General features: G+C 40.0%; 1 protein-coding gene across 1 annotated transcript; it reads right to left on the bottom strand.

Annotated features, from left to right (window-relative positions):
- Positions 1-5,949: 5,949 nt before the first annotated feature.
- LOC134665666 (small ribosomal subunit protein eS4) lies at positions 5,950-12,124 on the bottom strand. The gene is made up of 6 exons (XM_063522603.1): positions 12,010-12,124; positions 11,430-11,688; positions 10,887-10,984; positions 8,100-8,271; positions 7,546-7,675; positions 5,950-6,116 (listed from the first exon to the last, which is right to left on the bottom strand). The coding sequence occupies exons 1-6, from the start codon at positions 12,010-12,012 to the stop codon at positions 5,987-5,989; spliced, it is 792 nt and encodes a 263-aa protein (XP_063378673.1). The 5' UTR covers positions 12,013-12,124; the 3' UTR covers positions 5,950-5,986.
- Positions 12,125-12,856: the final 732 nt, after the last annotated feature.

Below are 12,856 nucleotides of genomic sequence, written 5' to 3'. Positions count from 1 at the left end.
TCAGCCTCCAACTAAGATCTAAGATCAAGAAAGCTTCGGAAGCTGCCACTTGCCAGTCATGTAATGGGCACTACGTCATCGCTAATCTTGACAGGCCAGTTTTGCATTGTGACCAGTATTAGGCTGCCTGTCCACTAGAATCGAACGAGGCAGCGGAGCGGTGAGTGAGGTTAAAATCCAAAAAATGGATAAAATCACCGCTCGCTCCGCTGCCTCCCTCCGCTCCAGTGAAGAGATGAGATAAAATGTCGACCTCTGAGTCATTTTGAACTGTGATACCTAATAATATTTATATTTTACACATTGCTTAGTAGGAACGATAGGTATACATGGCTTCCCAAGACTATGGGGCATCAAGGGAAAGTACTTTAAATATCGTAGATAGGATACTAGGCAGGAGGTACTTATTTAATAATGAAATTTATGTATTTTCAAGTGTACCTACTCTAATAAAAAAATTCTAAATACATCCTCATTGCATTATTACTTTTCTTACAGTACATATGGTGTTACTTTACCGCCCTAGTGGTAACTAGCACTAAACACTCCCTTCGTCCGTGTTTTAATTTATCGCCATTTGTTGCGAATATCCTACTTTTCGCACTGTAATCTACTATTTCAACACACTTGCTCGTAACGTGGATGTTATTGAACCGTTTTTTAGGCTAATAATCCTAAATATTAAATACGCGTGCTTTTTCATTATATTATAGCACTTGTATTTAATGGATGATAATCCGACTGAGTTAAGAAGGTAACTGTTAACTGATAATAAGCATGGAAACGGAGCCTTCTTAATCTTAATTCGGTCGAGCAATACATTTTTTTTTATCCAACTACATATGAGATTTTCAATGTTCAAAGAGGTTTTATCTTGTGAAACATACCTAAATTAAAGTTTATATTCGCTCGTAAATTATAAGCTGGTCAAGCAAATTTTGTCAGTAAAAAATTTCGCTCAAATTCAAATTTTCTATGGGACGATATCCCTTCGCGCCTACATTTTTCAAATTTGCCGCCTTTTTCTACTGACTTGACTTCACCAAGTTTACATTAATGAATAAACATAACAATTTTTCGGTTTGGTATCCATCCGTCGGTTATATAGTTATTTGTACAACAAGAGATCAAAGTTTGATATTTCTTCGAGTGCTTATTTTGAGTCCCGTGCAAGCGAAAGATTCTATACTAGATTCACGAGCGTAGCGAGTGAATCTAATTTAGAATCTTGAGCGTAGTAAGGGATTCAAAAGCGCACGAGATGTAAATAACTTTGATCTCGTGTAGTACACAAAATTTTTCACCCTAAGCAGTGAGAACATACCTAAAGGGACAGAGATAATAGAACCCAAGTATATCGAACTTGTATTAGACCCCGCATGTTGAAATGACATTTGACTATAAATGTCACTTGAATGTCATTTTGCTCACTGAGTGAGACAAAATGACTCAGTGAGCAAAATCGCATTTTGCTCAATGTTTTTAAGAAGCAAAGTACCCTTGTTCGAGCTGCTGAGGTGAAAAATACTTTTTACATTTTTAAAATTAGCTGTTTGTTGATTTCGTTCGCACCTTTGCCTTGCGCGCGCATTTGAACCGTGCGTAGAAAAAAAATAACGCGCCAGCTATTTTCCGTATTTATAGTTTTCCCAGTTTTTTTTTAGTTTAAATATTTACGAAAATGTAATTTTCAAGCATTGAAGAACATAAAATTGACGCTGCCAGTAATACAGCTTGGCAAAAAAGACTAATAGAAATAAAAAGTGTAGTGTCCCTTTCAAACAAATATACCGGGTGTGGCCTGTAACACGAGCAAATAATTAAAACATAGATTGTACTCCTCAAACGGTGACACTATTGTTCAACAACTTTTAAAAATTATGAAGTATTTAGACTCCCTATTTTTCATACAAAATAAATATTATCTTCAATGGACGCCATCGCCACGCCATTATCATTGTGACTGACGTTGCTTGTCATGCCTTAAACATAACAAAATTTGCAATACTTACATTACGTCTTAGAATAAACTTTAAAGTGTATTAAAAATCAAACCTCAAGTTATTTTTAGTCGCTGAACAAATGTTGGTCAGTATGAGGAGTACAGCTTGCGGTTTAGTTTTTTGCTCATATTACAGGCCACACCCGGTATATAAGAAAACGGGACGACACTACAGTGTTGCCACTTTTTTATTTCTAGTCTTTTTTGCCAAGCTGATGTACTACAGTGAAACCTGGTTAATTGGCACCTGGATAAATGGAAAACCTCAATAATTGCAACCAAAAGTCCGGTCCCGGTCCCTTGAGACCAAAAGGCCTCTATAATTGAAATTTTGGAACCTCTATAATTGCAATTTAGATTTTAGTGCTTTTCGTAATTTTGCCTCTATAATTGACCACATCGCAACTTAAGACCTCTATAATTGACACTGTGCTAAAAAAATCCGTTATTTTTGCTCTTGTTTTTACCTCTATTATTGAAACGAGTCTTGCTTATTACCTCTGTAATTGAAATAAGGTAGTTGTATACAGCAGAAACAATATTTTAATAGCAATGATCATTTTATTTATATCTCCATCCAGAATTTAATTTATTTATTGGGTATCTATCACAGCCTGTAGTAGGTGAAATAGTTTTGATCAATAAAAAACAAAGTATGCTTTTTACATTCTAATAAAACTTTCTTCTACAATTCAAGGGAATTTTTTAAACCCAAATGATAAGAAAATAAAGTGGTAATTAATGTAGTGTAAAAGTGCAAGTATAGACGGAAGCAATATATAGAATGTAAGCGTGTAAATCTACTTAAAATGGTTATTTGCACCTCCATAAAAGAAATTTGTCAGAACGCAACCTCTATTAATGAAAACCTCTATAATTGACACAACGATTTTTTGAACCTCGTTAATTGACACGACCTGCTTAAATGAAAAACCTGGTTAATTGACAAAAATTGGCCGGTCCCTTGAGATTGCAATTATCCAGGTTCCACTGTAATACAGGCAATAGCAGAAAACGAAAGCCTTTTACCATCAAAATCGGGTGAAAATGTTGGCGGCATATGAAACTTTTGTGCAAAGGAAAATCAGCAAAAACGCCCAGTCTTTCTTGGAAAACGTGTTTTAGCGTAAACTTCAATGGACTGGCGGATAAATAAGTGCCTATAAGCCCAGCCCAGCTTTTGTGCAATAATTAAGCCACATTTTGAAAATTGAACTGTTACTGTTTTGACAATAAAAATTTGATAACGTTTTGTTTTTTCCTCGCAAGTGTGTTGATTGTTGAAAAACGTCGTATGAAACGCGTGTTCATTGCATAGACTTATAATATATAGAGACGGGGTCTCAGCGAGCTGTCACTGTTGCCACTTTTGTTTAGTGTACGATTAACAATTTAACACCACCTTGCTGTAGCCATGTCGATAAAGTCATATCGATAAACTATCGACATTTCTTACAATTTTAATTTTACATCAAAGGTTTGACGATATCTAAAATGAACAAAAACGCTTTTATTCTTTATTGTGGTTATCCGATCACAATTTTATCGTCACGCCCCAGCAGGGAACCAAGGGAAAGTTCAGATATTTAATTAAAATACATAAATACCTACTAAGATATGTGTTCCGCAATAATTGAATTATTTTATTATATTCTAATATATTTATTATTCATTAGCATTTCAATTAAGTATATGTTTAACGAAGATATTGAAGCTTCAATTAATAGCTATTTCGTTCCGCTGTGTAGCGTTTATCGATATATAACATGATTAAAATCGACTTTTCACATCCCTAAAAAAGCACACATACACGCTTTTACGCACACATACACAGCCTGGATGCATCAAAAAAGGCAACACTTGATTTGAAGTTCACCTTGTCAGCAGTATGGTTGTCCTTTTTTGACAAATGGCATTTTAAAAGAGCGAGGAGAGAGAAATGATACTAGTTGCTGCGCCGTCGAATAGAACAATAAACGTAGGGGCCTTGGTTCATTGATCATTTAGTGGCCCGGCCAACGAAAGAAAAGTCTTCTAGAAATCGATTTTCGCTCATGTCGTCTCGGATATGGATGAATATGGTATCGACGCATTCAGTATAATGCCCTGAATACAAATATATGAGATGACAAGCGCGAAAGTGGTGAGGGTAGTTGCTGTGACGTGATAAAGTCTGCAGTACAAACTAATTTTTAGGGTTCCGTACCCAAAGGGTAAAACGGGACCCTATTACTAAGACTTCGCTGTCCGTCCGTCCGTCTGTCCGTCTGTCACCAGGCTGTATCTCACGAACCGTGATAGCTAGACAGTTGAAATTTTCACAGATGATGTATTTCTGTTGCCGCTATAACAACAAATACTAAAAACAGAACAAAATAAAGATTTAAGTGGGGCTCCCATACAGCAAACGTGATTTTTGACCAAAGTTAAGCAACGTCGGGCGTGGTCAGTACTTGGATGGGTGACCGTTTTCTTTTTGCATTTTTTTCCGTTTTTTTTTTTTGCTTTATGGTACGGAACCCTTCGTGCGCGAGTCCGACTCGCACTTGCCCAGTTTTTTTATTTTTTTTAAACATACCATGTGGGGTACCCGATGAAAGGGCTTTGTGAGTAAAAAATAAGAAAAGTACATCAAGTTGAAAAAAGTATAAATTTTCTGTTACATTAAACTGCAACTATTATTAAAACAAACAAAAGACCCGACAGTTTGACATATATTTAAAATGGTATTTTTACTAGCTTTCATTATTTGGTACCCATCAGTGCCGGATTTACCACTAGGCTGAGTAGGCTGAAGCCTAGGGCGGCAGATTTTAGGGGGCGGCAAATTTGGGTCAAAATAGTACATTGTGTATTAAGGGCGGGAAATAAGAAATTACGAACGAGTGTCAATTTTAAGCCCGACGCGAAGCGAGGGCTTAAAATGTTCACGAGTTCGGAATTTCTTTACCGCCCGTGGCACACACAATGTTTTTCATCACACTTGTAAGGAAAAAAAGGAGAATTAATAAAAACAAACTTCTGTATAAAACACTTTTCCGCCCTAGGGCGAAAATTTCAATTTCCCGCCCGCAAGCCCTACGTGTAAATAAGTGTTTTTCATCACACTTGCTCGGAAAAGATTTTTTCCGCCCTAGGGCGAAAATTTCAATTTCCCGCCCGCAAGCCCTACGTGTAAATACATCTTTTCCGAGCAAGTGTGATGAAAAATATTTTATGTGCTGTTCAGATAGGGTAGACCAGAATTTATTTGTAAAATTTAAATAACAAGCATAATTTGTCGATTTTGCCGCCCTCTGTCATGTCAAGACCTTTTTGAAGTACGGAACCCTAAAAATGTTCCTACCATTTTCTTGAAAAAAATTTCGCGCTCGCTGCGCTCGCGTTTTCATTTCAGTAACAACATTGTTTGTGACCCATCTGACTACATTGTAAATTTGGGATGGTCGTCGATTCTTGTATCTTCGTGGTAGTATGGGTTCTAGCCCGGGAAGTAGTGTCATAAGGTGCAAATGTACTATAACTCACTGATATTCTGATTAAAGCTGGCAAACTTCAAATTGGTGCTGCACAGTGCGCACAGCTGTATACGTGTACGGTCACGTTGCCGCGCCGCAGACGCGCTCGGCACACGCAAGCGGCGGAGCTCGGCTTTATAACTTACTGGCTAACAGTGACTCGATTTAAGGCCACTGCACACCGGGTGCATGATGCCTTTTTACATACGTGACAATAGCAAACAAGTCTCACGGGATGCAGTTATGTGGTGAAACAAGCAAAATCGCTTGCTCCCTCTAACGCATAATTGCGTCCCTGACACTTGTCGAGGCTTGCCACGCCACGCAAGTAAAAAGGCATCATAAACCAGGCATAACGTGTGCGCCCAGTAATAACATATTATACTAATCTATGCCCTGGCGTTTAGCTATAAGAATAAAAAGAGGGTATCGGTTTTTATGTTTTTATTTAGATTGTAGGCTTAACCTAGCTGGCCTGCTGCTTGGCGGCGATGCGCTTGTCTCGCTCCTCGGCGATGGTGAGCCGCACGCCGCGCGCGCGCGGGAGGGAGATGTACGCCTTCGTGCCCTTGCCGATGATGAACACGTTGTTCAGCCTGCACACAAACAACACTGATCAATCCGTGTGTCTATCACATTCAATAGGGAATATTACATGGCCTGGCATTCAATCACATGGCCTACCGTGAAACACGACAGTCGAAAGTTCGGTTACTGCCTCTCTATCACTCTTGATTATTTGATCGATAGAGGTAGATAACGAAATTTCGATTTCCGCTATTCACGGTAGGCCCCCTATAAACAAACCGCATTGATGCATCAATGTCATATTGCCTGGCATTGATCTTTCAAACAATTTAGTTAGTACCTATCACATGATGGGTGTTCTGGCTTCCCATAACAAGCTACAAAATTTATGGCCCAGTCATCTTAAGCCTAAATGGGGGTCAACCTCGGAATGAGAGATAATAAGCTGGAAACTCGTATACACCTTCGTTATGACATTTTAAAGGTCCTCTTAAACGTCATCGCGTATATCGTGTGCGAGTCACAAGTTATTCCAGGTCAAAGTTCATGAAAATCGGTTTTTCGCAAATATCAAGATTTCTATAAGTAGCTCCAACGCTGTTTACATGTAGGGAAAAGTTGTAGAGCACAAAATTTGTGACACGTTAGGCATCAAACATTTTTTCATGAGATTAGCCGTTTTCAAGATATAGGGCACAGAAAGCGCGGTGATCAGTCATACGTACTATTAGTTGGTTTGATAGTGAACGACACTTTGCATCTTGTGACTATGCGCTGAAACTTGGCACAGTTGATTCTTAGTTGGTCTTGAGTAGATTCTGACCGGGAGCCATCGAGAGCCACGGCACATATAGAAAATGTTATATCCGCGAAAAACCAATTTTTATGACCTTTGACCTGGAATAACTTCCGACGCACACACGATATATGCGGTGACTTAAGTGAACCTTTAATAGGTCATAACAAAGGTGTATAAGAGTTTCCAGCTTATTATCTCTCATTCCGAGGTGAATCCCTTAATTTAACTGGGCCATAATGGGAAATACAATTTTTTATAAAATACCTAATATTATTTTTCAGTCATCGCCTCCCGGATGCCAGATGATAGTTTAGATGCTATTATAAATAAAAGCAACGGGTTGCACTCCGGGAGTGCCGGCAGAAGTGAAAAGCGCCATCTAGTGCAAAATGTCTGTAGCACTGTGTATAATTGAGGTTAACGCCATCTAGCGTTATTTCGTCGCATTACTCAAAACCCCTAAACACATCACTGTTAGTACTCGAGTTATATTAGAATCAAACGGGAGGCGATGTAAATTTTTTTTGATATTTCGGTGGCTGCCATTCCTCAACCGACCAAGGGAGCGGCAGCTGACGTCCATAAGGGATCATCATACATAGCCGTTAACCAATATAAGAGATATCGCCTGGGAGGCGATTGGTCATGGAAATCTGTTCGTGGCTCGCGGTCTATTGTGTTGCTGACATGTCGCTCACCTAGTGGCGAAGGTGTGTCCGGTGGAGTCCTTGACGTGCACGATGTCGAAGGAGCCGGGGTGTCTCTCACGGGACACGATGGTGCCCACACGACCCAAATTTCTTCCGCCAGTGATCATGCACAGGTTTCCTGGGAAATAATGAAATAACCCTAAAAATGCGAATTTTAAAAGAATGTTTGTTGAAGTGTGCATTTGTGCAATTGTGCATGCTGTGGTTCAGACTACATCTTTAATTTTTCTCTATGCAACAACAATAGTAAAACATAATGTTTTAAACAAAAATATGAGGTAATGAAAATATGAACAAACAATCAAAAACTTCAACATGAAGATATGGAAAAAATTAAGGAAGGAATATAGCATAGTCTGGACCTGGGGAACCGACCCTTTCACCCCGTCTTTTTGGGGGGCTGCATGGTACGATCTCCCGGCTACCAGGGCAAATCAGCTTTGTGACCTAAGGAACAATCGTGCCAAGCGGCATCGCCTGAGACTAAAGTGCATGATAAATGACCTTTCTCAACCTACTATTTTACTCGTGTGGCCACTCACCGGACTCGAACTTGATGAAGTCCATGATCTTGCCGGTCGCGATGTCGAGCTGCACGGAGTCGTTCACCTTGATGAGCGGGTCGGGGTAGCGCAGCGTGCGACCGTCGTGCGTGATCAGCATCGGCACCGCCTTAGGGCCCGTGGCCACGCGGCGGACCTTGCACAGCTTGTACTGCAGGAACAACACACGTGTTAAAAATGACCAGACACCAAAATTACACATGGTAAATTCTTAGGTATTTAAACTGTGAATATATGTTTGACACTTATATAAATACTAAATTTAACATAAATTTAAAACATTTTTTTCGACATTTTGTTTCGGCGGGAGAACATCTGGCAGGTTGCTAGCAGGGAATGTGTTACGACTTAAGGCCAGCGCAAACCGGCGGAGCGTAGCGCAGATCACCGAGGAGCATATACGCCGCGCAGCGCACACCGGCGAGGTAAAATCCCCCAACATACCGCGAGTGCCCGCACAGTCCGGCGCTCGCGGTCGGCGCACCACGGAGCACTTCGGCGCAGGCCGGGGGATACCGCGGCATGCCGCCGCGTGTACTATATCACAAGGGATTAGTGACTAGTATGTACGAGTTCTCCCCCGTCGTCCCGGCGCTACTCCGGCTCACTCGGGAGGCCTCGGCGCATGCCACGGGATGGCGCGGCATGCCGCCGCCTACCGCCGCGGTATCCTCTGGCGTGCTCCTCGATGCCGCGGAGTAACAATCCTCCGTGATGCTCCGAGGTCGGTCTAAATGTATACCTGAAGTTAATTGAAATAGGGAAGAAAATACATTGATCATTTTAAAGTGATCTGCGCTGCGCTCCGTCGGTTTGCGCTGGCCTTTACGACCATTCAACGTTAGCAGCACCATTAGAGGAAACTAAACACTTGAATTTATTATTTTTGATGCATGTATGTTTGCACCTGATATATGTAGTTGTAAAAGTTAATTTCAAACGAATGAAAGGTAAAAATTTATTTTTATCACATTGTAAGGCATGGCTATTTGTATGTAATTTTATTTTATAATTATAACTAAAATAACATTTATCTCCCTTTGGTTGTGTTTTAATTTATCGCCACTTGTTTCGAATTACTTATTCGCTTCGCACGTTTATCGTTCAACGTTTTACAGTACATATGGCCCTTTAAACTTTGACATTCACACGCAAAGTGCTTTTTTACGCACTAGTGTGGGAAAATAGGACAATAGGAAATGTACTGTAAAATAGTTTTATAGACTAGGTTCTATACTTACTAATACTGTAAGACTTGTTTAGACATTTTATATTTTACTTTCTTCTTCTTTCCATTTCGTTACCCTCTGCTGGGGTATATGACTCGAACCATTTTCTTCCACTGTATCCGGTTCTGGATAGCTTCGGTAACCTCCTCCCACCCCATCCCCAACACACCCAACTCTTGCTTATATAGTGTAGTAAATAAAGGTAGTGGACCCCGCAGTAATTCCTCAGCCAGAAAAAGCTTTACAGTATGATAAAGTATCAATAAATAAAAAGTATTGTATAAATTTCCAAAGAATAATAATAATAGTATTTAAGTAAATACCTAAAGTCTTAAATCGTTAATATCTTTTAACGGAAAATTGCTCCGTTTAAACTTTCTTCTCCGGACATGTTCATGTAACGTATTGCAACAATATATAAAATATCAAAAAAATAATCCCCGCAGAAATACCAATATTAACAAAATATAATTTTTTGGCGTGGCTTGGACCGGAAAATTGCTCAGTCTAATTTTTTCACTGGAATGCCATTTTATTGCCGATTTATTCATACAAATTGAAAATCTAAAAAATTTACCATGTAACTATACTTTTTAGGGTTCCGTACTCAAAGGGTAAAACGGGACCCTATTACTAAGACTTCGCTGTCCGTCCGTCCGTCCGTCCGTCCGTCCGTCCGTCTGTCACCAGGCTGTATCTCACGAACCGTGATAGCTAGACAGTTGAAATTTTCACAGATGATGTATTTCTGTTGCCGCTATAACAACAAATACTAAAAACAGAATAAAATAAAGATTTAAATGGGGCTCCCATACAACAAACGTGATTTTTGACCAAAGTTAAGCAACGTCGGGAGGGGTCAGTACTTGGATGGGTGACCGTTTTTTTTTGCTTTTTTTTGTTTTTTTTTTTTGTTTTTTCTGAGTCATGGCTTGTCCAACAGGTCTCCATCGCCATTCAGCAGGGTAACGCTGCTAGTGTGATGGGGACCTTTGGACCCGGCATGGCTCAGAACGGGTTTTAGTTTGTTAAGTTTTATACATACATACATAATATTCTAAGATCATATATAAAGAAGGAAAAAATGGCAGAGCAATTTTCCGATGAAAATGAGCGCCAAAAAAGGAATTATCGTAAAAAAAATATTCTCATGTTTGACAAAAGTATAAATACCTAACTTAGGAATGGTTTTTTTTTTGGATAAATATATGTTAGTTTCGGCTCATACTATACAATCATCATCATCATCATCCTGGCGTCAATCCCGGCTGTGCCCCCGCGCGGGGCGCGAGGACCCGGGGTCCGCCTATACATACAATAACCATACTATACAATAACCAAGCAAAATTTCATCGACTGAGAAATTAATGCATGGGTCTCCATACAACAACTTGCTTCGTTTACTACACTAATATATATACATTTTATTTATTGTAGTTATTTGATGGTTACAACAAGTTACTGCATATTTGTAGCAATAATCCCTTTAGCTTTCACACAAATACACAAAAGATATGAAATAAAGCAAATGTCTAACCTTGGCCTCCTCGGGAGTGATGCGGTGGATGGTGAAGCGTCCCTTCACGTCATAGATCAAACGGAACAGTTCATTGGTCTTCTCAATCGATACCACATCTGAAACACACCACACACATCAAGCAACTATAACACAGGGCATCAATACTGAATGTAATGCTGGCTAATTATAATAAGTAATTAAAATTATAAAGTGATGAATGTTGTTTAGACTGAACTGCATAATATAATAAAGAATACACACAAACAACAATATTTACAGAAAGTAGTTGTTATTTATGCAACTTGACAAGAACAATGTATAGCCTTCCATATCAAGGTATAGTAGAGGTGTCACAGAAAACTTTATTGTTAACAACTTAATCACAGCTTAGTCACAATGATGATAGAAAATTGTTTATTACAAAGCAAATACAACTTTGCATTGTAATAAACAATATTCTATACTGTACTGACCGAGACCTAGAGGTCTTTAGCTTGGCTACTGGCCGCTGCCAGTCGTAGGGAGGATCCTACAGTAAGTAGTGAAGCAGCTAGCACTCACCCATGAATCCGGCGGGGTAGGTGGGGTCGGTGCGGACGCGGTGGTCCACGCGCACGAGCCGCTGCTTGACGATGCGCAGCGCCTCGTCGCCGGTCAGCGCGTACTTCAGCCTGTTGCGCAGGAACACCACGAGCGGCAGGCACTCGCGCAGCCGGTGCGGGCCCGTGCTCGGCCGCGGCGCGTACACGCCTCCAAGCTTGTCCAACATCCATGCCTTGGGCGCGTTCAGACGCTTCAAGTGCTTTTTGGGGCCGCGAGCCTGCACACACAAACACACTTATCGACAAACCGCAAATGAGGCCAATTAACTAAATGATCGGTAGCGCCGCATAGACAGCTCGCACAAGAGGAAACAATCACTGTACCGTAAACTTATTACATGTTATTAATCGACGACGACAAGTAACCCGCAAATTTTGACTTCACAATAACTAAGTAAATTTAAGGTTATGAATCAAAATACGCGGTTCTAATTGATCCCCAGACACCACGCAAATTTTAAAAATAAGATTAAATAAGTTTTTAGCGCATAAAATAGGCGATTTTTATGGATTTACATTTAAAAATTACTTAGACTCACCATGTTTAAGACAAACTTTTGACAGAAAGAAAATGTCAAATTTTACCTACACTGTCACAGAGACGGGCACGATTTGCGTCAAGCGTTTCGTTTTTGCTAATTTACAAGGCAAACAAAACGCTTGCATACAAAATCTGGGCCCCAACAATTTGTTTCTCTTTATACTCTGTCAAACCATTTTGTGCGAATAATTATCGTCCCGTGATTTTAGGTCATAAACCTTAAAATTTCATAAGAAACATTTGTTTTTTTATAATGATGTTGAATATTTTACGCACAAGTTTAGTCGATGCAAATTCAAAACGCATCCTGACTCAAGTGAAAAGAAACAGGTGCAAATGTATTATATTTTACTTCTCGTGTGTTGAAACCAAGTTGAAACACTTGCTACGCTCAGGATTCTATTTTGGAACCACTCGCTTCGCTCGTGTCTCAATTCCACTCACAGGTAAAATACAACTTTTGCACCCTTGCATAACAAGTTATTTACGATACAAGTGCGGAAAAGAGGAAGCGAATTACCTGTTCGCACGTGTATCGTACAACGTTTTACAGTACATATGGCCCTTTAAACTTTGACATACGCACGAAAGGTGCTATTTCACGCACTAGTGTGGAAGAGTAGGGCCATATGTACTGAAATAACTATTTCACCACCCGAAGCAAGTATTCAATGTAAAAAAAAACTTACTACTTACTTACTTGGTGGCTCGGTGACCCAAATTGAGTATTGGCCTCCAACACAAGAGCGGCGTGCTCTTGTGTTGGAGGCTTTGATCGGTCCAAAGCGGTATCCCGCCAGCTTTCGCCGACGCCGCGCTCACGGAGATCTGCCTCTACTCTATCT

The sequence above is a fragment of the Cydia fagiglandana genome, chromosome 7, assembly GCF_963556715.1.
Source record: "Cydia fagiglandana chromosome 7, ilCydFagi1.1, whole genome shotgun sequence".
Taxonomy (NCBI): Eukaryota; Metazoa; Arthropoda; class Insecta; order Lepidoptera; family Tortricidae; genus Cydia; species Cydia fagiglandana.
This window is presented reverse-complemented; position numbering and strand designations above follow the sequence as displayed.